Source organism: Peromyscus leucopus, chromosome 4 (assembly GCF_004664715.2).
Source record: "Peromyscus leucopus breed LL Stock chromosome 4, UCI_PerLeu_2.1, whole genome shotgun sequence".
NCBI lineage: Eukaryota > Metazoa > Chordata > Mammalia > Rodentia > Cricetidae > Peromyscus > Peromyscus leucopus.
The window spans coordinates 131,990,198-132,011,955 of NC_051066.1; the positions used below are offsets into that span (position 1 = coordinate 131,990,198).

Sequence of the window (21,758 nt, forward strand, 5' to 3'; positions counted from 1 at the left end):
CAAAAACCATGGAACAGTTTTCTCAACAAATGTTACTAGTACAGGTATTATCACTAAGCAAAAAAATAAGGACTCCTTTATAATATTTTTTAAAAAATTGACAAAATGAGTCAAAGGGCTTGGAGAGGGCTCTTAGTTGGTAAACGCTTGCAAGTATGAGGATACGAGTTCAATGTCCAGAACCTATGTAAAAAAGAAAAGAAAAGCCAATGTAGTAAGCGCACTTGTAATCCCAGGGCTGGGGAAGTGGAGACAAGGATTCCCTGGGGCTAACTGGTTGGCTAGACAAGCCTACTCAGGGAGTTCCAGTCTATGAGAGATCCTATCTCCAAAAACAAGGAAGACAGTACCTACGCAACAACACCCGAGGCTGTCCTCTCATCTACGAACACAGGTACATGCATGCATGTGTAAATACACACACACACACACACACACACACACACACACACGCCAGAAGAGAAAAACTGTTACATTAGGCATACTGTCTGAAGCCACACAGCAAAAACAGGATAAAATATTTAAAGCATGGTAAAGGGGTTAAAAATCACACCCACTGGCAACACAGGATTCAGTGAGGTTATTCTTCAAAAGTAAAGGAAAAAATATGAACCTTCAAAGACAAAACTTGACCTATCCTACCAGAAATATGAGAGGTAGCTCTTTAGAGATAAGGAAACTGATATTGGTGAGAAACTCTGGTTTAACTAAGCACCCATGACTACCTGTCTCTTCCAATGTGTCATTTATACACTATACACAAAGAGGGCTGATGATGAAACAAATGAACATAAATTAACTTTTCCAATCTAAATGAATCCAAAATGCAAATGCCAGCAACAATTATTAGGCGATAAAGTGAATGGAGAAGTGAACTGAATAGCAGCAATCTTGGAAGGGTATGAGAGAACTGGGATACTTGTTCCACTCACAAACATTGCTCCAAACTCCAGGGCAACCAATAAAACAGGCCGCTATTGCCGGCGGTGGTGGCGCACACCTTTAATCCCAGCACTCAGGAGGCAGAGCCAGGCGGATCTCTTGTGAGTTCAAGGCCAGCTTGGTCTACAGAGTGAGTTCCAGAACAGTCAGAGCTACACAGAGAAACCCTGCCTTGAAAATCCAAAATAAATAAATAACCTACTATAACACCACACTACAATTCTAAGTAGCCTTAGGAAAATGTATCTTAATTATTTTTGTACCTGTATTTACCTTGTTTTTTTTTCAAATATCTTAAGTTATATTTTGTTTTTCAGAGCTGCTTCTTATTTGGGGCTTTTTTTTTTTTTAAATTGAGGCGTAATTTATAAAAGGGTATATTGTTTTGATGAGACTTTTTACAACTGTGGCTGGATGTCTTTCTTTAGTCTTCCAAGAAGGGCCATTTTATTTTTTTAGAGTTACTTTTTAAAGTTATGAGGTCAACAACTTGGACTACTATGCATGTAAGTGCTAATGCAAATTAAAGCCCAAGTTGACCTCCAGCAGCAGTTCATTCTATGTTGACAGTGAGAGAACACTTTGCCTGTTAGGATACTGTTACTCGTGGACTGAAATGCTGAAGAAACCCCTCCCCCTATTTTGTTTTTTGCAAAAATCAAGGTATATTCTAGGGTTTTCTGGTTGACCTCAACAGATAAACTGAGCTGATAGTCTTAGTTCAGAAATGATCTGAATGTAGATTTACAGTCTACGCGTACAGCTGGCTAAGTGAGATCGTTTTCACAGTTCTGCATGTATCCCATCGGCTCCCCATTAGTCACTGAACTCTTAAAACTAGTATTGTAACATTATCACAATGTTTTGCGCCAATTTTATAAACTTTACAATGCAATATGTGTTCCTTTTCTGAGGCAAACCAAAGGTATATTTCTCAAGGTTCTGCTGCTATCAGCAGCGTTGATGGAGGATTTTTTATACATTTGTAATAGATAGAAATAAACCAGAAAAAGAGAAGAAAAAAAAAGTGGTGGAGGAAAAAGTGAACACTGCAAGAATACTCAAAAGGGCTAAGAGTTGCAAACACCAAGAATGGCTTTACATAGTAAATGGAATAGAACAGCTCTGAACTATAGCTTACTTTTCCTGGTTTGGTCTGACAGAATGATTGAATGCAAAACAAGGATTTGGTGAGATTGTAAAATGGTGTGCCACTTTGGCAAAACAGTTTGGTGGTTGGTCAAAATGCAAAACATTGTTACTCTGTTACTCAACAATTCTACCCTTAGGAATATATCCTCAAACTACTGAAAATGTGCACCTATGAAACATGTACATGAAGGTTTACAGCAGTGTGTTGCTAATAGTAAAAAAGTTAAAACAACTCAAATAGCTATCAAATACTGGAGAGAAATAAAATGTGGCTTATTCATACAATAGAATATTATTAAGACATAAAAATGAATGAGAAACTGACAGATTAAATGACTTAGGTGAACCTTCATAATTTCACTTGTAGATCTTTCCATTTCTAATTTATAAATACATTTGGGGTTATAAATTATAAATGTACTATCTCCTGTCAACATTGTATACTTCTATTTGATGATTTCTGTGTCAAACATTATATGGAAATGTTTCCAAGTATTATCTGTATTAACTGTGAATGAATAGAACAAAAAAAAACACCACACATGCTCTTTTGAAGCCCCGGTTAGTCTCAAACTAGCAGCAATCCTCTTGCTTCAGCCTCTGGAATGGTAGAATTACAGATATAAGTCACACACGCAGCTAAAAATGACTTTTAAAAAAATATAATTGGGGCTGGGAAGATGGCTCACTCAGTAGATTGCCTCCCACCACCAGCACGAGGACCCAAGTTCAAATCCCCAGCACCCACTAAAAAGTCAGGTGCAGCAGCACACATCTATAGCCCCAGCCTGGCGCTCAGGGGCCCCCAGCCTGGGTGAAGAGATGAGCACCAGTGAGTGAGAGTCTGTCACAAAAAACAAGGTGAAAAGGGACAAAACAGGCAGACCTGAGGTCTCCACATGGGAACACACCTACACCATGTACATAAACCACACACACACACACACACACACACACACACACACACACACACACACACACCCCACACTAAGGGAGGAGTCAGTGCTGTCACACAGATGCTCAATCAATCCACAAAAGTAGAACGGGCACAGTGCAGCTGCACGTGTGGCGGAATCCACCCCCTACGTCCCACTCACTAATCACTGTACACGTCTATGCAGGGCGGAGCACACCAATGCCTGCACACTGGTTTCAGAAACTAATTAGAAACAGTATCAATGAAAAGCCTATGAATAAAATATAGTAATATATATGTCAGTGGAATAAAAAGAAAAAAAGCCAACACTTTAGTGACTACAAAGATGGCTCAGGGTTAAGTGCCTGTACCACTCTTACAGAAGACCCAAGTTCAATTCCCAGCACCAACATCAGGCAGTTTACAACCACCAGTAACTTGAGTTCCAGGGGCTTCCAGTGGCTCTTGCCTCCTCAGGTTCTGCTTCATATGCACATACCCAAACATAGACTTACACACATACTCATAATTAAATGAAAATATATCTTTTTAAAAACTCATAATTAAAATAATAAAAATATATCTTTAAAAAAAACTACCTTAAAAATGGTGCTCTGTATCAGTTAAAAGTATAGGGACAGAGTCCTATGTGGTGGCACACATTTGTAAACTCACTATTTGAGAGGTGGAGGCAGAAAGGCCAGGAGACATTCAAGACCAGCCTCAGTTATCTAGTGAGTTCAATGCTAGTCAAGGCTACACAAAACCCTGTCTCAAAAAGCAAACAGGAGTCTAGAGAGAAGGTTCAGTGGCTAAGAGCACTTACTGCTCTTGCAGAGAACCTACATTTGGTTCCCAGCGCTCACATGGCAGATCACAACCATCAAAACTATAGTTACAGAGGATCAAGTTCCAGGAGATCTGATGCCCTCTTCTGACTTTATGGGTACCATGCATGCATGTGGTGCACATATATATGTGCAAGCAAAACACTCATAAGATAGATCTTTTAAAAAAAAATCAATAAAGTAAAGGCATGGAGAAAGATAAATCATGTTAACAATAAAAGAAAGCGTAAGGAGTTCTATGAATTTCAGACAATGCAGAGTTTTGAAGAGAGAAATGCTAGAATAAAAAGGGCCATGACAGAATGCTAAGGTGCCAGCTCTCCAAGACAACATGGTAGTTCTTAAAAGGTGTGCACCAAACAATATCATACCAAAATATAGGATGCAAAAACCTCAAAGAAGTACCAAGAGAAACTGATGAATTTTTGAACTGATGAATCCTCAATCAGGCAGGAAAATCAGTAAGGACAAGGCTGACATGAGTGCCACCACTGATCAACTAGATCTGACATCTGCAGGGCATCTCAACCAACAAGAGCAGAACACACAATTATTCTCAAAGTCACATGGAACAGTCACCAGACAGACCACATCCTTGGCCACAAAGCACACCCTGGCAAGTTTCAAAACGTACAACTGTACAAAGTGTGCTCTCAAACCACCAAGTAATGTGTCTAGAACCAGTGAACAGAACAGTTGGAAAGCTTAAGGTATTTGGAGATGAAGTAACCTATTTTAAATAACTTAAGTCAAATAAGCTTCAACAGAAATGTAAACTTATTTTGAACTAAATGAAAAGATAATTTATAGGAAATGGCAAAATCAGGATTTAGGAAAGAATTTAGCATACCAAAAGCATGTATCAGTGAAGAAGAAATAGCTCTAGACCATATCCTAAGCTTCTACCTTAAACCAGAGAAAGCTTAAAGAAAGCAGAAGAAAATAAATAAAATGAGACCAAAAATAATTAAATTCAAGCTGACTGTCTTAGTTAGGGTTTCTCTTACTGCAATGAAACCATGACCAAAGAGTAGGTTGAGGAGGAAAGGGGTATGAAGGAAGTCAGGACAGGAACTCAAACAGGGCAGGAACCTGGAGTCAGGAGCTGATGCAGAGGCCATGGAGAGGTGCTGCTTTTTGACTTGCTTCCCGTGGCTTGCTCAACCTACCTTCTTACAGAAGCCAGGACCACCAGCCCAGGGATGGGACCTCCCACCATGGGCTGGGCCCTCCCCATTGACCATTTAATGAGAAAATGTCTTACAGCTGGATCTCAAGGAGGCATTTCCTCAACTGAGGCTCCTTCCTCTGATGACTAACCTGTGTCATGTCGACACACAGAGCCAGCCAGTGCACTGACTGACAGCTCAGATGTGTAATCTCAGCAGCATTTGGGAGGCTGAGGTACAAGGACAAACATAAGTTTGACACTAGCCTCAGAGCAATGAGATTCCCAAATGGTTAAGCAATTTTTGTTCTGTTTGTTTGGGGGTGATTTGTGTGTTTGTTTTAGGTAGGTTTTTGAGAGAGTTTAACGGTGTCATCCTGACTGGCCTGGAACTCACTGTGTAAAATAGTATGGCCTCAAATTCACAAAGATCTGCCCACCTCTGCCTCCTGAGTGCTGGGATTTAAAGACATGTTGCTGCCATGTCTTTAAAGAACCCCCTGTCCCCCCAAAATATAAAAAAAATAAAAATAAAGAAGAAAAATAAAAAAGGAAAGATTAAATTAAAAAACAGGAAATCAGTAGAGGAAAAAAATTTAATTAAAAATTGGGTCTATAAGCCGGGCGGTGGTGGCGCACACCTTTAATCCCAGCACTCGGGAGGCAGAGCCAGGCGGATCTCTGTGAGTTCAAGGCCAGCCTGGGCTACCAAGTGAGTTCCAGGAAAGGCGCAAAGCTACACAGAGAAACCCTGTCTCAAAAAAAACAAAAAAAAAAAAAAAAAAAAAAAATTGGGTCTATAAAGAAAAATAGAATCAATAAACTCTGACCAAGAAAAAGGATACAAATTACTAATGTCAGAACTACGAGTAGGGTCGATGATCCCATGGATGTTAACAATAAAGGAATACTGTGAGCAACTATATGATCAAAGTTTTATTAGATTAAATGGACCATTCTTTGAATGGTACAACCAAGACATATATAAAAAGAAAAGGATATGCTGACAAAACCATATACTATAGAAAATTTACAAATAAAAGTGGGCAAAGTCTCTAAAAAGACATTTTCCAAAGGTGACAGACAGATGGCCAGTATGCATGGAAAATGATCAGTATCAGTAGTCATCAGGGAATACGTAAGCAAATCCCATGAGCTAGCTATGTGTCACACCAACCAAGACTGTATAATCCCAAAGACAGGAAATAAGTGTTTGTGAAAGTCAGGAGAAATGGAGCTAGATCTCTCTGACTCCAGGCAGAAAAGAAAAATGGCACAGCCACAGTTTGGCAAGGACTGAAAAGTTCAACTCAGCCAGGAAGAGTAGAGTGTGACTCTAATTCTAGCTCTTGGAGGTAGAGACAGGAGGGTCACACAGATGTAAGGCCTACAAGAGTTACTTAGCAAGACCTCATTTCTAAACCCCAAGACCTGTGGATTTACCTGAGTGATGCAACTTGCCAACTTGCCTAGCTGTGTACAAGGCCCTGGGATAGTCCCCAGCACCACACCACATCTCTCTCTCTCTCTCTCTCTCTCTCTCTCTCTCTCTCTCTCTCTCTCTCTCTCTCTCTCACACACACACACACACACACACACACACACACACACACACACACACACACACACGGCCTCTCTCTTGCTCTCGCCCCCCCCCAATTATCTTATGACCCAACTCTCTCTCTCTCTCTCTCTCTCTCTCTCTCTCCAGAATTATCTTATGACCCGACTCTTCCCCCCCCCCCCCACCTCGTAGCTAGAGTTTTCCTGCCTTGCCCTCAGTCAGGACAAATCTCTGTCACCTGCCAGTCCCATAGCCACTCAGACCCAACCAAGTAAACACAGAGACTTATATTGCTTACAAACTATATGGCCATGGCAGGCTTCTTGCTAACTGTTCTTATAGCTTAAATTAATCCATTTCTATAAATCTATACCTTGCCACGTGGCTCATGGATTACCGGCGTCTTCACATGCTGTTTGTCATGGCTGTGGCTGGCAGTGACTCCCTTTCCCTTCCTGTTCTTTTATTTCTCCTCTCTGTTAGTCCCGCCTATACTTCCTGCCTGGCCATCAGTGTTTTATTTATTGATCAATCAGAGCAACAGATTTGACATACAGACCATCCCACAGCACTCCCCCAGAATTATCTTATGACCCAACACACTCTCTCTCTCTCTCCAGAATTATCATATGACCCAGCAATTCTCTTCCTAGGCCAATGTTCACAAAAGCCTTGAACACAAAGGCTCATGACAAACATTAATTTCTGTACGCAAAAATAGAACCTCAGGTGTCCATCAACTGCTGAACAGACAAAATAAATTATAGGACATTTGTACGATGGAATATTATTTGGCCAGAAATGATACATACAACACAGATAAATCTTGAGGCTCATTATTCTAAATGAAAGAAACCACACACAAAAGACCACAATTTATTTGATTCTATTTAATATAAAAAATATACGGAATTGCTGTGAGATGTTTTTTCCGTACGCTGTGAATATGTGTTGCTCTGATTGGTTGATAAATAAAGCTGCATCGGCCTATGGCAGGGCAGGATGGAGCCAGGTGGGAAAATCCAAGAGAGATAGAGAGAGGAGAAAGGAGATGGGGGAAGATACCAAACCGCTGTCCAAGGAGCAACATGTAATGCGGTGCAGGTAAAGCCAGGGAACACGTGGCAACATAGATTAACAGAAATGGGTTAATTTAAGATGGAAGAGCTAGCTAGCAAGAAGCCTGCCATAGGCCATACAGTTGGTAATTAATATAAGCCTCTGAGTGATTGTTTTATAAGCAGCTGCAGGATCACAAGGCCAGGCGGGATGGGAGAAACATGGGACTGTGGGGCTGGGTGGGACCAGAGAAAATTATGGCTACATTTTGGCACCCAATGTGGGGCAAGAATCTCTATCCAAAAACTTGAAAAAGCTTTAAAAAAATGGTTCTAAAATGAAGCCAAGAGCAGCTTCCTAATTCATGTTGCTCATGGTGAGTCACAGTACAGAGATGCATCCCCTGGCCACAGTGTGCTTCAGCATCAACATGGCAGACTCCTGAGGTTTCTTGACAGGACAGGCAGAAATACAGAGAGACTTCTCCCAGCCACTGCCTGCTAGCTTGGGAGCACAGTCACAGCCTTAAAAACACAGGCATACTATTTAATACTGCTTCCCAGAATTGGAAAGATAAGCATGACTCATTGGTACCTGCATCATGTTAAAAAACCTAATGGGATGGGGCCAACAGCCAGTGCTGCTACTGCTTTGGTCCCAGCCACACACTGCAGTTTAAATCAATGGTGAAAAAATGATTACAGATTCACAATTAAGACAGATTCAGATGGAATAAAACTCTAAACGGTTTACAATGTATGTAAAAAGGTACGTAGGCTTGAGAGAGAAAGAGAAAGGATTTAGTCATAAAAACATTAAAAAAATCAAACAATATGTAAAAAATATAATAAGCCATGTAAAGATGGAAATTACAGAGAGTCTGCATTATGTTGTTTTTGAGATTTTTAACTGGTAAGAGACATTTGATTGTAAAAGCTACTGAGTTAAACCAATATATATTAAAAGTATCTTGATTTTAAAATTTATCTCTAAGGATATGTTGCTTTGGAAAAGAGGTTCTGCTTTTCTTTCTACAGAAGATGAGAAGCTGTGGGTTCCTTCCAGGTTAATATGGTTCCATCAAGGAAGACCCCCTGAGAGGTCTCCAGATGATCCAACACCCAGAACAGCTTCAATGCAACTGGCTCACACAATACAGCCTCACAGACTACTCCAGTCAGGGCTTGACCATAATCCTAAAATTTTCTGTGTTCCCATAAGACTACCAGCACCCCCAATCAGCAGGAAGTAGCCTAGAAACTACGCCCACATTCCCAAAAAATGGATTATGGATGTCTGTCTTTGTTTAGGGGTTGATTACAAATTGTTATTGGTTATATATATTGGTTATAGTCAATCTCTTTCCAAAAGAAAAAAAAAGGATATGATATAGATATGACAGGATGAAAGGGTAGATTATTAAATCTACTTTTAAAGAGCAACAACTTGTTTGAAATGTTTTACATTGCTATGGATTTTGGTTTGTTGATATAAATTTAAAGCTAATTTTGTTATACTGTGTATGTAGTTCTATTCTTGTTTAAGGTATTATGTTTATGCAACTCATTAAAAATTGTAATACATAATGAAAAATACAGAATAGTCATTTATGATAATCAAACTTATAGTCATGTTAGTTAAGTTTTTTAGGTATACATAGATATATTTCAATTAGGTAAGTAATCTTCAAACACTTCAAAGACGTACAGACTATGGGATTTAAAATGTTTAAAAACTTAGACTTTTCTAGATGATGAGACACATCTGCTCCTGGCAGTACTAATTACTTCAAAGAGGATGATGGGCATCAAAGAAACTCCACATGGAGTTTGCTTTCTTTATGGCAAAAATAGCCATTTTGGCAAGAAACTGCTCTTGCCTAGACTACTTAATAATATGTTGTATAAACTGGACATACAGTACCCATAGAAAAATGACCACTGAATTTTGCCTGAACAAGGTGAAATGGTCCTTCAGGTTCCTGCTTTGCATGGGAGATTACCAGACACTCTACAGGACACAGGAAAAAGCGACTGAACTTCAAACAGCTCCTACTACACAGAACAAGCCAATCCATAGAGATAGAAAACAAGATTAGCTGTTGCCAAGGGCCAGAGATATCAATTGGGAAGTAACTACTACAGGTACAGGGTTGGTTTGGGTTTCAGTCTGAGACTTAATCCCATGTAACCCATCCTTACCACAAACTCACTACGTAGCTGAGGATGGCCTTGAAATCTGATCTTCCTGCTTTTACCTACCAAGTACTAGGATTAAGGGAATGCTATGCTACCTCCGTGCTTCAATCAAGTTTTGTTTTGTTTTTTGTTTGTTTGTTTGTTTGTTTTTGTTTTCTTTCCCAGGAAATGTTCTAAAGTTGGTTGTGGTAACTGTAACTTTGTATAAACAGCTACTGACTTGCATACTTAAATGGGGTGTGTGTGCAATAGTCAATCAACACTTCAATAAACCTGTTATGAAAATTAAATAAATAACAGATGCTGTGGGATGTTCTGTATGTCCTGTGGGTGCCCGTTCTTGGGTTCCTCGTGGCTTTACCCAGCAGGTCTGCATAGAGGATGATTAGGACCATGGGCCTGAGTGCAGGTGTCTGAGATGATCTGCACTTGTCTGTATGTCAAGTTGCTCTGATTGGTCAATAAATAAAACCTGCTTGGCCATGGCTAGGCAGGAAGTATAGGCTAACAGAGAGGAGAAATAAAAGAACAGGAAGGCAGAAGGAGTCAATGCCAGCCGCTGCCCTGACAAGCAGCATGAAAAGATGCTGGTAAGCCACGAGCCGCGTGGCAGGGTATAGATTTATAGAAATGGATTAATTTAAGCTATAAGAACAGTTAGCAAGAAGACTGCCACGGCCATACAGTTTGAAGCAATATAAGTCTCTGTGTTTACTTGGTTGGGTCTGAGCGGCTGTGGAACTGGCGGGTGACAAAGATTTGTCCTGACTGTGGGCAAGGCAGGAAAACTCTAGCTACAAACAGACATTAGTGAACTTTTTAAAGTGACAGGAATGCCCTAAAACTATTCTGGTGATAGTCGTATGATTTTATAAATGTATTTTTTTTACATTTATTTATGTTATTTTTATGTGTTTGTGTGTTTTCCTGCATGTATGTGCACCACATATGTGCCTGCAGAGGTCTGCAGAGGGTTTCAGATCCCCTGGAACTGGAGTTAGGTACAGATGGCTGGAAACTGCCATGTGGGTATTGGGAACTGAACCCATCTCCTGAACACCCAATGCCCTGAACCACTGAGCCATCTCTCCAGCCCTATAATTCACTTAAAAAAAAAAAAAATCACTGAAATGGAAATTTAAAATTGGTAATTTTGTTTTTTTTTTTTTTTTTTTTTTGAGACAGTATCTACTGGAGCCTAGGCCAGCCTCAAATTCCTGATCCCCTACTTCCACCTCCCAAGTACTGGGATTACAAGTATGGGTTTGATTGGTTGTTTTAAGTCTTGATAAAATTGTATTTTAAAAGAAACATCAAGGGCTGGGGAGATGCCTCAGTCTGTAAAGCTCTTGCCTCCCAAGTGTGAGAATCTGAGATTAGACCCCTAGAACTCACCAAAAAGCTGGGTGTGTTTGGAATACACCTGTAACTCAGCAATGGCAGAGGTGAGAGAGGTAAGACAGATCCCTAGAAGCTCACAGGCCAGCTAGCCTGGCTATGCGGTGAAGGTCAAGCCAACGAGAGGCCATGCAAACAAACAAAAAGGGACGGCATCTGAGGACTGACACTCCAGGCTGCCCTCTGACTCACACATACACACTATGCATCCATGTAACTGCACCAACCCCCACAAACACACACATGTGCATGTACACACAGACAAACACACAAATAAATAATAAGGGGCCCAAAAGGGACACAGAACTGATATGACATCTGAAAAGCAAGTATTGGATTAAATAAATATATTTAAATCCCCAAATGTGAGTTATTATAGTAAAGGTACTAAATACTCCATTTAAAACAAAGTTTATTTTGCTGCCTCCCAGAGAAACATTTCAGAAAGGCTGACTGTAACAGACTGGGAAATAATACATGATGTAAAGGCACACACCAGAAGAAAGGTGGTGTAACTTATTAGCAAGAAACTCAAAAAGGGCTGGAGAGATGGCTCAGCGGTTAAGAGCACTAGCTGTTCTTCCAGAGGTCCTGAGTTCAATTCCCAGCAACCACATGGTGGCTCACAACCATCTGTAATGAGATCTGGTGCCCTCTTCTGGCCTGCAGGCAGGCATGTAGGCAGAACACTGTATCCATAGTAAATAAATAAATCTTAAAAAAAAAAAAAAACCAAAAACTCAAATCAAAGAGTACCTCCAGCCAGCCAGGCTGATGACATGTGCTGCTGATCTCTGCACTCGAAAGGCTGAAGCAAGAGGACTGCCATGAGTTCAAGGCTAGCACAGGCTACATGGCAACACTTGCCTCAAAGTAAATGAAGAACATGTCCAGAGATAAGTACCTTACCAGCACAAATGTGCCGGTCTCAGTGGGATGCAGAGCTAAATCCCAAAGCAAATCCTTACCACTTCACTAGATACTCAAGAGTCTTCAGCCCTTGAGAACAGGCAGATTCTTAAACAGCAAGAACCACTTAAGTGATAGAACAAAACTATAATAAAACTAAGCATTTATGTTCACCAGATGTTTTTGCTGTTTTGTGATATACAGTCTATCTGAAACTATGCACACCAGGCTGGCCTTGAACTCAAAGATCTTTCTGCCTCTGTTTCCTCTATGCCTGGCTCATCAAAAAGATCTTTATAGATTAAAAAGGAGTTACAGAACAAGAGAAAATATCTGCAAAACATCACTACAAAAGGTGCATATATCCAGCTGGATGTCGTGGCACATACCTTTAATTCCAGTACTCAGGAGACAGAGGCAGGTGGATCTCTCTGTGAGTTTGAGGCTAGCCTGGTTTACAGATGGAATTCCAGGTTAGCCAGTGAGACACTATTTAAAAAAAAAAAAAAAAAAAATGATGTCAAAGACTTCCAGTTAGGTTACAAAGATGAAAACCAAGGCCTGGAGAGATGGCTCAGTGGTTAAGGGCAGTGGTGAGTTTCCAGAGGACCCAGGTTCAATTGCCAACACCCACATGGTGGCTTACAACCATCTGTAATGCCAATTCCAAGGGATCTGAGGCCCTCTTCTGGTGTCCTCAGGCACCAGGTATGTACAGGATACATAGAGATACACATACAAGCAAAACATCCATACACATAAAATCATTTTTAAAAGAAAATAACAAAAATGTACAAAATATTTGAACAGGCAAGTCACAAAAGGGGGTGTCCAAATTGCCAAGAAGCTTCTGAAAGGGAGTTTAATTTCATTAACTCACCATAAATTAAACCCACAGTGATTGTACCATTAAACATCCAAGGGAAAAAGAAGACCCTAAGTGAAGAAGACTGACACAAAGCTCTAGGTGTCGAGAACGTGACACTAACAGACACTGCTGAGGAGAGTGGAAATTAGTGCAAGCACTTGAGAAACTCTAGAGACGGATACTGATGCCAATCTATGCATATCTCACACCCCAGCAATTCTCAGCATATACCCTGCAGGTTGTACAAATGCATACCAAAGACATGAACAAATGTTCATATCAACATCATTCATAACAGATCCCAAACTGGAAGGATCCCAATACTTCTCAAAATTAAAATGTCTTAACTGTGGTCCACTGACAGAGTTGACAAGCCAAACAAGGATGGATGGACTACAGCTTCACCATCTTCAAGAGCGAGCAAAAAAAAAAAACAAAATGTGGTTTAAAAGAATGTACCTGCTCCAAGAGTTAGACTTGATATACAAGTATAAGAGTAAAAGATGTTTTCAAATGTGTAAACATGAAAAAAAATTACCTTTCGCATACTTTCCTGGGAGTCTACTACAGAATGTGTTCCCAGGAAAGGCAAACAGAGATAGAAAACAAGGTCTAAAACACAGGAAAGTCATTAAAAAACAAGAGTTAAATGCCCTGAATTTGACAAAGGGAAGTTCCAAGAATCCAGCTGTAAAGATACCAATCCAAACTCCAGTGAGGAAGAGGAGATTGGAAAACTTAAAAAGCCAAACAAAAAAAGCAGTTTTAGAGTTTGGGGTCCAAGTATCCAGATGGAGAAAGCAAACGTGAAAGGATGCAGCTCTGTGCTGGGAAAGCTTCAGAAGACTCCGTGTAGTGTGTGACACGTCTTTATGAGGTGCTCCACAGTAATTACATCAGCAACAGAATGCAACTACTTTACATCAACAACCCAAACTGTGATACTGGGAGAATAGAGACAAGTGACACACAGACTCTAATCTTTTACATGAGGAAGAAAATAGGTATGATCAACTGAACATCAAGAAACAGCGTTACAAACAAGTTAGTTAGAAATAATGGCGCTCTGGCTTCTTGGGTCCTTCTCTTGTGAAAATAACAGCTACATCATGGACAATGGCTGCCTTGGGAGAATGGCAGGCCGAGGGAAGAGTGGGGCAGGAATTGCTGTTCTCTAGAATAAGCCTCATGGTACTGTGGATACCCAGATATCCAGCCACAGTCCAAATGCCTCAGAAGGAATTTTACACTTATACATTGGCTTATAAGACACTTATTTAAAATAATATGTAAAGCCAGGCATGGTAGTTTATACCTATAATTAATCCTAGCACTTTGGAGACTGAGGCAGGAGACATGCCATGAGTTAGAGGCCATCTGGGACAACAAAGTAAGATCCAGGCCAGCCTGGGCTACAGAGAGAGATCTTGTCTCAAATATAGTAAATAAAAATAATCATTTCCAGTTTGTTTTCCTTGCAAGTAGCTGAGCCCTGTGATGAAAGAGCTACTATCCAGCCATCTTTACAGCTGAGTGACTGGCAGGTGTCGTATGGGGTTTTCTTTTCAAGCACTTGTGGTTTGACAGTTTACAGGAGCGATAATCTCTTACATCATGTTCCCTAAGCTGTCAGCCTATTTAGTCAATGTGACATTTCCAGGCATTCACAATTTTCACTGATTGTCTTTACTGCCTTCCTTTTAAAATAATTAAAAGCTGATTTCTGTGAAAACAAATATATATCTTCTTTGTTTGATCCTAAACATAAAATAGCTACTATCTCAAAATAGCTAAGTGCAGGCAAACAGACATTTCAAAAGATAATTAATGAAGATTAAATATCTTGCTAGGGTAGTCTGATAAGGAGTATCAACCACTGAATATTTGTATTCTTTGCAATGGTGTTTTTGTGGTTTCAACACAATTGGAGTACATCTTAGGGTTTGTGGGTACAAATGCTATTGAGATTAATAGTATTTACATACGTTCCTGAGACTTACTTATCCAGGAGGTTCGTTCTTTCTTCCTCTTTCTCTCTCTCCCTGACCTGTCTTGGAGGAAGCTGTCCAGCTTTGAGTCAGGATCTCTCTATGTAATCTTGGCTGGCCTAGAACTCACTATGTAGACCAAGCTGGCCTTTGAGCTTGTTAGCAGTCCTGCCCCTGCTTCCCAAGTGCTGGGGTTCCCAGCTTCCAATACCACTACACCTGGTTCCATGTTTTCTCAGTATCACACTGCCCCTAGCAGAAAAGAGAGGTTTTTCTTGACTTAAATTCCTAAGTGTCAACTCTAACTAGAGAAAGACTAAAACAAACAGTACCGACAGGAGAGAAAAAAAACTAAGAGGAGGGCAGTGTGGGAGAGTGTTTAAGTTTGAGTCTTAGTAGCACATAGAAATGGAGAGAGGGAAGACGGGGGGGAGTCTAAGAAAGGTGAAAGTAAAGACAGGCGAAATCCAGAGTGGTCACAAAGTAACAGCATTGGGGAAACAGAAGGGACCCCATAACCCAGACTCCCCAGCTGCCGAGCTGCAGAATATCTGCAGAACAGATTCATCGTTCTAGTGCCCAGTGTATCCAGTCTCTTTCCCCTCAACTCTATTGGCCCTGCAGGATCCTGTCCCCTCATCAGATTTACTCCGACTGCAATGAGAAGCAGCTGGGGAGCTGCAGGAAGAGGATTTTAAGACCCAGTTTTCTTTGAAGATCAAATGTGCAGCTGAGTATGAAGGCGTGAATAAACTGCAAAGCACCTTGGCATATGCATTACCTTGACAGAGGACAGACAAAAGGTCTGGAAGAAAATGAGGCAAATGAAAACCCGACTAGAACCAGCCCACTCAAGTCCTGTGACCTACATCCTCTCCCAGACTGCTCTTGTGTCTCACTCAGCGAGAGGGGAAAGTGAGGAAGGATGGGGTTTGATAGAAGAGCCAAGATTCTGATTTCCTACATATTAAATTTGAGTTGCCCATTAGTTATCTACACAGAGATTCAGGGCAGGTGGTTGGAAATACCTACCCATGTGGAACTTAAAAAAAAAAAAAAAAGGTCAGGAATGGAAATGCAGACTTACGAGCCCATCAGAATATAGAGTGTTTGTTAAAATAATAATAATTAAACCTAATGTATCTGCACACTCATTATACTTCACTTTTTTCAATGTTTTCTATGTAAAACCTCATTTTCCTCACCATAATCTTAAGAGGTTAGGTCCTGGGCAGTGGTGGTGCATGTACTCTGGAGGCAAAGGTAGGTAGATCTTTCTGAGTTCAAGGCCAGCCTGTTCTACAGAGTGAGTTGCAGGACAGCCAAGGCTACTTAGTGAGACCCTGTCTCGACAAAACAAACAAAGAAAAAAGCAACAGATCTTAAGTAACTTTCCTAAAGACATAAAGCAAGTATGTACCCATGCCAGATTTCAAATCACAGGTGACCTGACTCTGGAACTCTTTAAAGCTATGGGGTTACTGTAGAGTGACTACAAACAGATACAAACTGGGGATACACTATTTCAATTCAGTATCCTGAGTCCTTCCTATCAAGTGCTTGGCATGGTTTCAGGCTCTGCAGATACAAAGAAAATAAGACACTCTCAAAAAGTCCAGTCTAATTACTGCTAGACAAGAGCAACTATTTATCAAATAAATATGTGTATGTGGCACACTGGCTAAACTTTCTGACCTATTGTTTCATCTGATTCTCATAACAACCTTATGGGACAGATGTCATTACTACCATTTTAGAAATAATGAAACAGATTTGAAGAGATTAACTTAGGCTAAGGGCACTGGCTAAACAAGGTCGGAACTAGGATTCAATTAAGACCCATCTTACTCCAAATCCAGTCTTTTCCAGGGAAAGTCTACCATATGGAAATTCTTCTCAGATGAACCTTCAGGGCACCTGTCAAACTCCCAGCAAGAGACAGTAGAAGGTGGCTATGGAGGCTGGGGAGGGGCACAGGGAGTCGCTCAGTGGATACAGTTTCAGGTTTGCAAGCTGAAAAGTTCCACAGATTGGGTGTGAGACCATCAGTGTGAGAACAGTGAACACTACTGAACTGTATAGCTTCAAACAGTTGTGATGATCAGCTATTGTGCTTTTTTTTATTTAAAAAGGTATTTTTAGGCAGGTGATGCTCATGTTACTGTCCAGCCTGTGGCCCTTACAGTATACTTAATGAATCTGTTTTCTTCCCCATCCCACCACCCCCCTTAAAAAAAAGTTTTTTTAAAAACCTGGTACTTTCCTACTGTGCCATATGCTGTAACCAATATGTGTGCTGTACTAAGGAAGTATGGATGAGCAAATAATGAATTCTGCATAGCAGGAGAGGGATAGGGAGAGCATAGCAAGGAAAAAAAAAACTGAAGAACTCTACTAAGAAAGGAAACTATGAAATGTAAAGGTCTCCACTTCATTATCACTGCTATTTGGGAGACAGGAATTCCTAAGTCAACCTCTGAAATAGCTCCCACACCTGTATAAAGCTATCAAAGAAATATGCAATTACAGGTTAAGAAAGTAATGTGATCAAAACAAACTTTGGGCATCAACAGAGTAATAGTGGAGACCACAATGACCAGCCAAAACAGGCTCCAAGAATATTCCAGCAGCCTTCTAACATAGTTTTCTAGCATTCCTACCTAGCATTTCAGCATTGAAAACAAATTATTTTCCTAAATTGCCTCATTCAGCATTTTAAAGAATTTCTATGGCTCGCTCTCTTTAGAACACAGATTATCTGGAGAGGTGTTTAGAATCACACTGCCTAACCTTTCTGAACTTCCATTTCCTCATTTGTGTTAAGAAATGAGTTCAAGCCAGGCAGTGGTGGCGTATGCCTTTAATCCCAGCACTCGGGAGGCAGAGGCAGGTGGATCTCTATGAGTTCGAGGCCAGCCTGGGCTACAGGGTGAGTTCCAGGAAAGGCGCAAAGCTACACAGAGAAACCCTGTCAAAAAAGAAATGAGTTCAACACATGGCTCAAAATATTGAAAATTGCTGGGTGTGGTGGAACACAACTGTAATCCCAGCACAAAGAATGCAGAGGCAGGAGGATTGCCTCAGGTGCAAGGCCAGTCTAGTCTATATAGTAAGTTCTAGGCCAGTCAGATCTATGTAGTGATAGCCTGTCTCAAAAGTAAACTCACATTCAAAATAAAAACATGAACACCTTGCACACTGATTGTTCCAATATATGTAATCATTAAAGGTTAGTCCCCTTTCTGCCTGCCCTACATACTCAGCTCAGTCACATATCCTTGCTTAATGGACAGAGCAAATATTTCTCAGATCTTCTTAAGGCAGATGCAGAAAAATGCAATGAAGAAAAGATGCTCATCTACAGTTTCCGTAGGAAAATATAGCTACCCAAAAGTGCTCCTTCATCTGCAACCCTCTGCAAATACAGACCATCTTACCTTCACCTTTTTAGTCCTTTAGGTAATATTCAAATGGCTCAAAATTAACTTCAAATATGTAATGGTACACTGAAAAAAATCTCACATCCATTCCCTCATCCATGCACCTAATTCCCATCCCTCTCCAATTCAACACTTACTGGTTTCTTTGTATTCCCCAAAACCATATGCAAAAGCTATCTTTAAATTAAACTAATGTGTTCCTGTGTGTTTCTCTCTTTCTTTCTTTCTTTCTCTCTCTCTCTCTCTCTCTCTCTCTCTCTCTCTCTCTCTCTCTCTCTCTCTCGTCTTGTTTTTCGAAACAGGGTTTCTCTGTGTAACAGCCTTGGCTGTGCTGGAATTTGCTTTGTAGACCATGCTACCCTGGAACTCCCAGAGATCGGCCTGCCTCTGCCCCCCAAGTGCTGGGATTGAAGGTGTGGGCCCGGCTATGCTAATGTTCTCAAAGTAAGTTCTGGAATCACCTAGGAGAATGAGGAAAATGTGAGACGAGTCATCCATCCTGCTTTATTCTAAGGTAGTGCCCTACACTAACCTACAACGCGCGCGCACGCACACGCACACGCGCGCACACACACACACACACACACACACCCCATGTACTGGACACCAATTGGTGTAATAAGCTAGGCATTAAATAGAACATTAACTGATTACCCTCCAGCCCTTATATGCACCTGAAATGCACGAACACGTCACACCACTATCTCCTTTGAATTTAACAATAACCTTAAAATGTGACTTAAATGAGGAAACTAAGTCACCGAAAGGTAACTTGCCCAAGCAAGAAAGAGAGTAGGGCTTTGAACTTGGGCTTGACTAAAGTTCTTCCTCCAAAGCACATCGCCCTACACTAGCAAAACAGTCTCTGCGCTCGTTGGAGCTCAGCCTAATGTGGGAGACAGGCGTGAAAAGGGCAGACAACAAAGAAATATGCAATTACAGGCTAAGAAAATAACGCAACCGAAAACGAGCTGGGGGATTTGACAGAATAACAATGGGGGCCTGCTTTAGCAGAGGAGGAGGCACGTTAAGGCCTCTCTGCGAAGATGACATTTATGATAGGCTTGCGAACCGTTTGGGGGGGCTGCAGTGAGGAGGACCCCGTCTGGCTCACAAGGGGCAAACGCGAGGCCAGTAGACGATGAAGCCAACTCGCCAAGGTCCCCCAGACGTGCAGACGTGGCGCAGGGAAATGAGGATCTAGAAACTCGGCCCAGGGCTCCTACGCACCATCAATACCCCAGGCAGCCCGACCCTACTCGGCCCAGACCTGCAGGCCTCCCAGGCAGCCCCTGCCCATCGTCCCAACGCGGCTGACAGCGTCCGGGAGGCACACGGGACAGCCCCGCGGCCAGCCAAGGGGGATCTGGCCGGTCCCGCAGCGGCCTGGAAAGGCCTCTCTCCCGGCCCCTGGCCAGCTCCAGCCTGGCCCGCCCCGCCCCGCCCCTCCGGGCCGGCCTCGTACCTGCACCGCCCGGACCAGGCCCCGACCGGTGAGCTGGCCCTGCCGCAGCTGCAGCAGGATGTTACCGGGCCGCGGCCGGCCTCCCCAGCCGCCCCACGCCGTCGCCGTAGCTGCCGACTGTCTCCCCCGGCTGGCTCCAGCCGCTGCCGGCGCTGCCGCCATGTCTCCTCGTCCGACAAACAGGAAGCAAGCGGCCCCGGAGCCGCGTAGATTTCTACGGGGCGGCGGAGGATTCTCCACATCGCCCCCAGTGGACTGACGCGGAGATGCAGGCCGCGTGGCGGGGGCAGGACGCGCCCCGAGGCCTTATGGGGAGTGTAGTCTTTCTCCGGAGGCCGGGCTGATGACAGCGAGCGATGCTGTGTTTCCTGGACCACCTGTTTTCCCACATCCCATCTTCAGCATTTCTGTGAGGTAACTGCAGATGGACGACCAGTCGCTGCGTGCGCATGCTCTCAAATTTCTTGTCTATTTAGAAATGATGCAGCCGAGAGGCCAGTGAAAGGCCCTAGGCCAGAATTAACGCTTGACTCTGATTCCTGTCCTCTTCTTTCTACGACTGACTTCAGCCAAGTCATTGTGTTCTACCCCTGCGCCTCAGTTAGTCCATTCAATATGTAGTCCCTGGGAGTCGGATCAGTCAACTAACATTTGTATTATAATTAACAAATGTATTTTGTGTAAATGATACATAAAGGTCCTTCAATGAGCTATTGCTTATTAGAAGAAAATGTTGGAAAATATTTCATGAATTATAAAATTGTGTCGGGATTAATAATTTGACGGATGTCAATAAATGATTTCTAAGGGAGCCGGCTGTACTCGTCACACTGAACAGGTAGAGGAGGTGGAAGGTGAGGTGATGAGCAGAACAGTGGACGACCCTGTGAGGGGATTCGGATTACAGGACTACCGCAAATCCACACACAAATAAATGTAACTGGCTAGGTTGTGCTGAAGTTCATTGAAATAATGCAAGGAGTGGGGGTTAGTAAGTTTTATTCTCTGCCAAATAGAGCACTGAGCTGACTTCCTGGCACTGCTGTGTTCTCTCTCTTCTGAAATCGCAAGCTCCAGACAAACCTCTGCAGCAGGGCGGTGCCGACTCTTTCCCAATTTCCCCTCCTAGGAGGCGATCTTGTAACACAAATAAGGAGAGCTGAATGTCTCTTTTCAGCTACTTGTCACTAAGGTGGCTAAAACTTGTTGCTCAACCCAAAATCCCTTAAAGTGTGAAATGGTGCAATAAATAATTACCCTGAAACACAGACATTTATGGGCACTGCCAAAACAAACCACCGTGGGTACCATCTTCATGACCACTTAGAAGGTGTGGTGTCCACTCACCTCCAACAGATCACTGCTAGACTGTCTGGTTTAAAACAAATAAAACGGGGCTCGAGAGATGAGTCGGTGGGTAGAGGCCCTGGCTGTCAAGACTAAGGATCTAAGTTGGGTTCCCAGAGCCCGTATTGATGGAAGAAGAGAAATGACTCCTCCAAATTGCTCTCTCTCTCTCTCTCTCTCTCTCTCTCTCTCTCTCTCTCTCTCTCTCTCTCACACACACACACACACACACACACACACACACACACACACACAAATTAAATGTAATTTTTAAATTTAAGAAAAATCTATATTGAAAGAGAGCAAAGAGGGGTATATGTGGGGGTTTGGAGGGAGGGGAGGGAAGAAATGTGATGTGATTATATAATAATCTCAAAAAAGTAAAAGATAATTTTTAAAAGAAAAACTTTATTAAAATAAAATAAAAGCATTTTTCAGTGAAATTGTCCCATCCTGAAATCTATATGAGCCAAATAAAACCCTGTGTGTTTGTGAT

General features: G+C 41.9%; 1 protein-coding gene across 1 annotated transcript in view; it reads right to left on the reverse strand.

Moving 5' to 3' along the window:
- Positions 1–20,153, reverse strand: part of LOC114706549 (transient receptor potential cation channel subfamily C member 4 associated protein) — a 74,050-nt gene extending 53,897 nt beyond the window's left edge. The window contains exon 1 of the mRNA XM_028888974.2: positions 19,916–20,153. Within this exon, the coding sequence (XP_028744807.1) occupies positions 19,916–20,077 (162 nt within the window). The 5' untranslated portion in view covers positions 20,078–20,153. The remainder of the gene's footprint in view (positions 1–19,915) is intronic.
- Between the last annotated feature and the right edge of the window lie 1,605 nt (positions 20,154–21,758).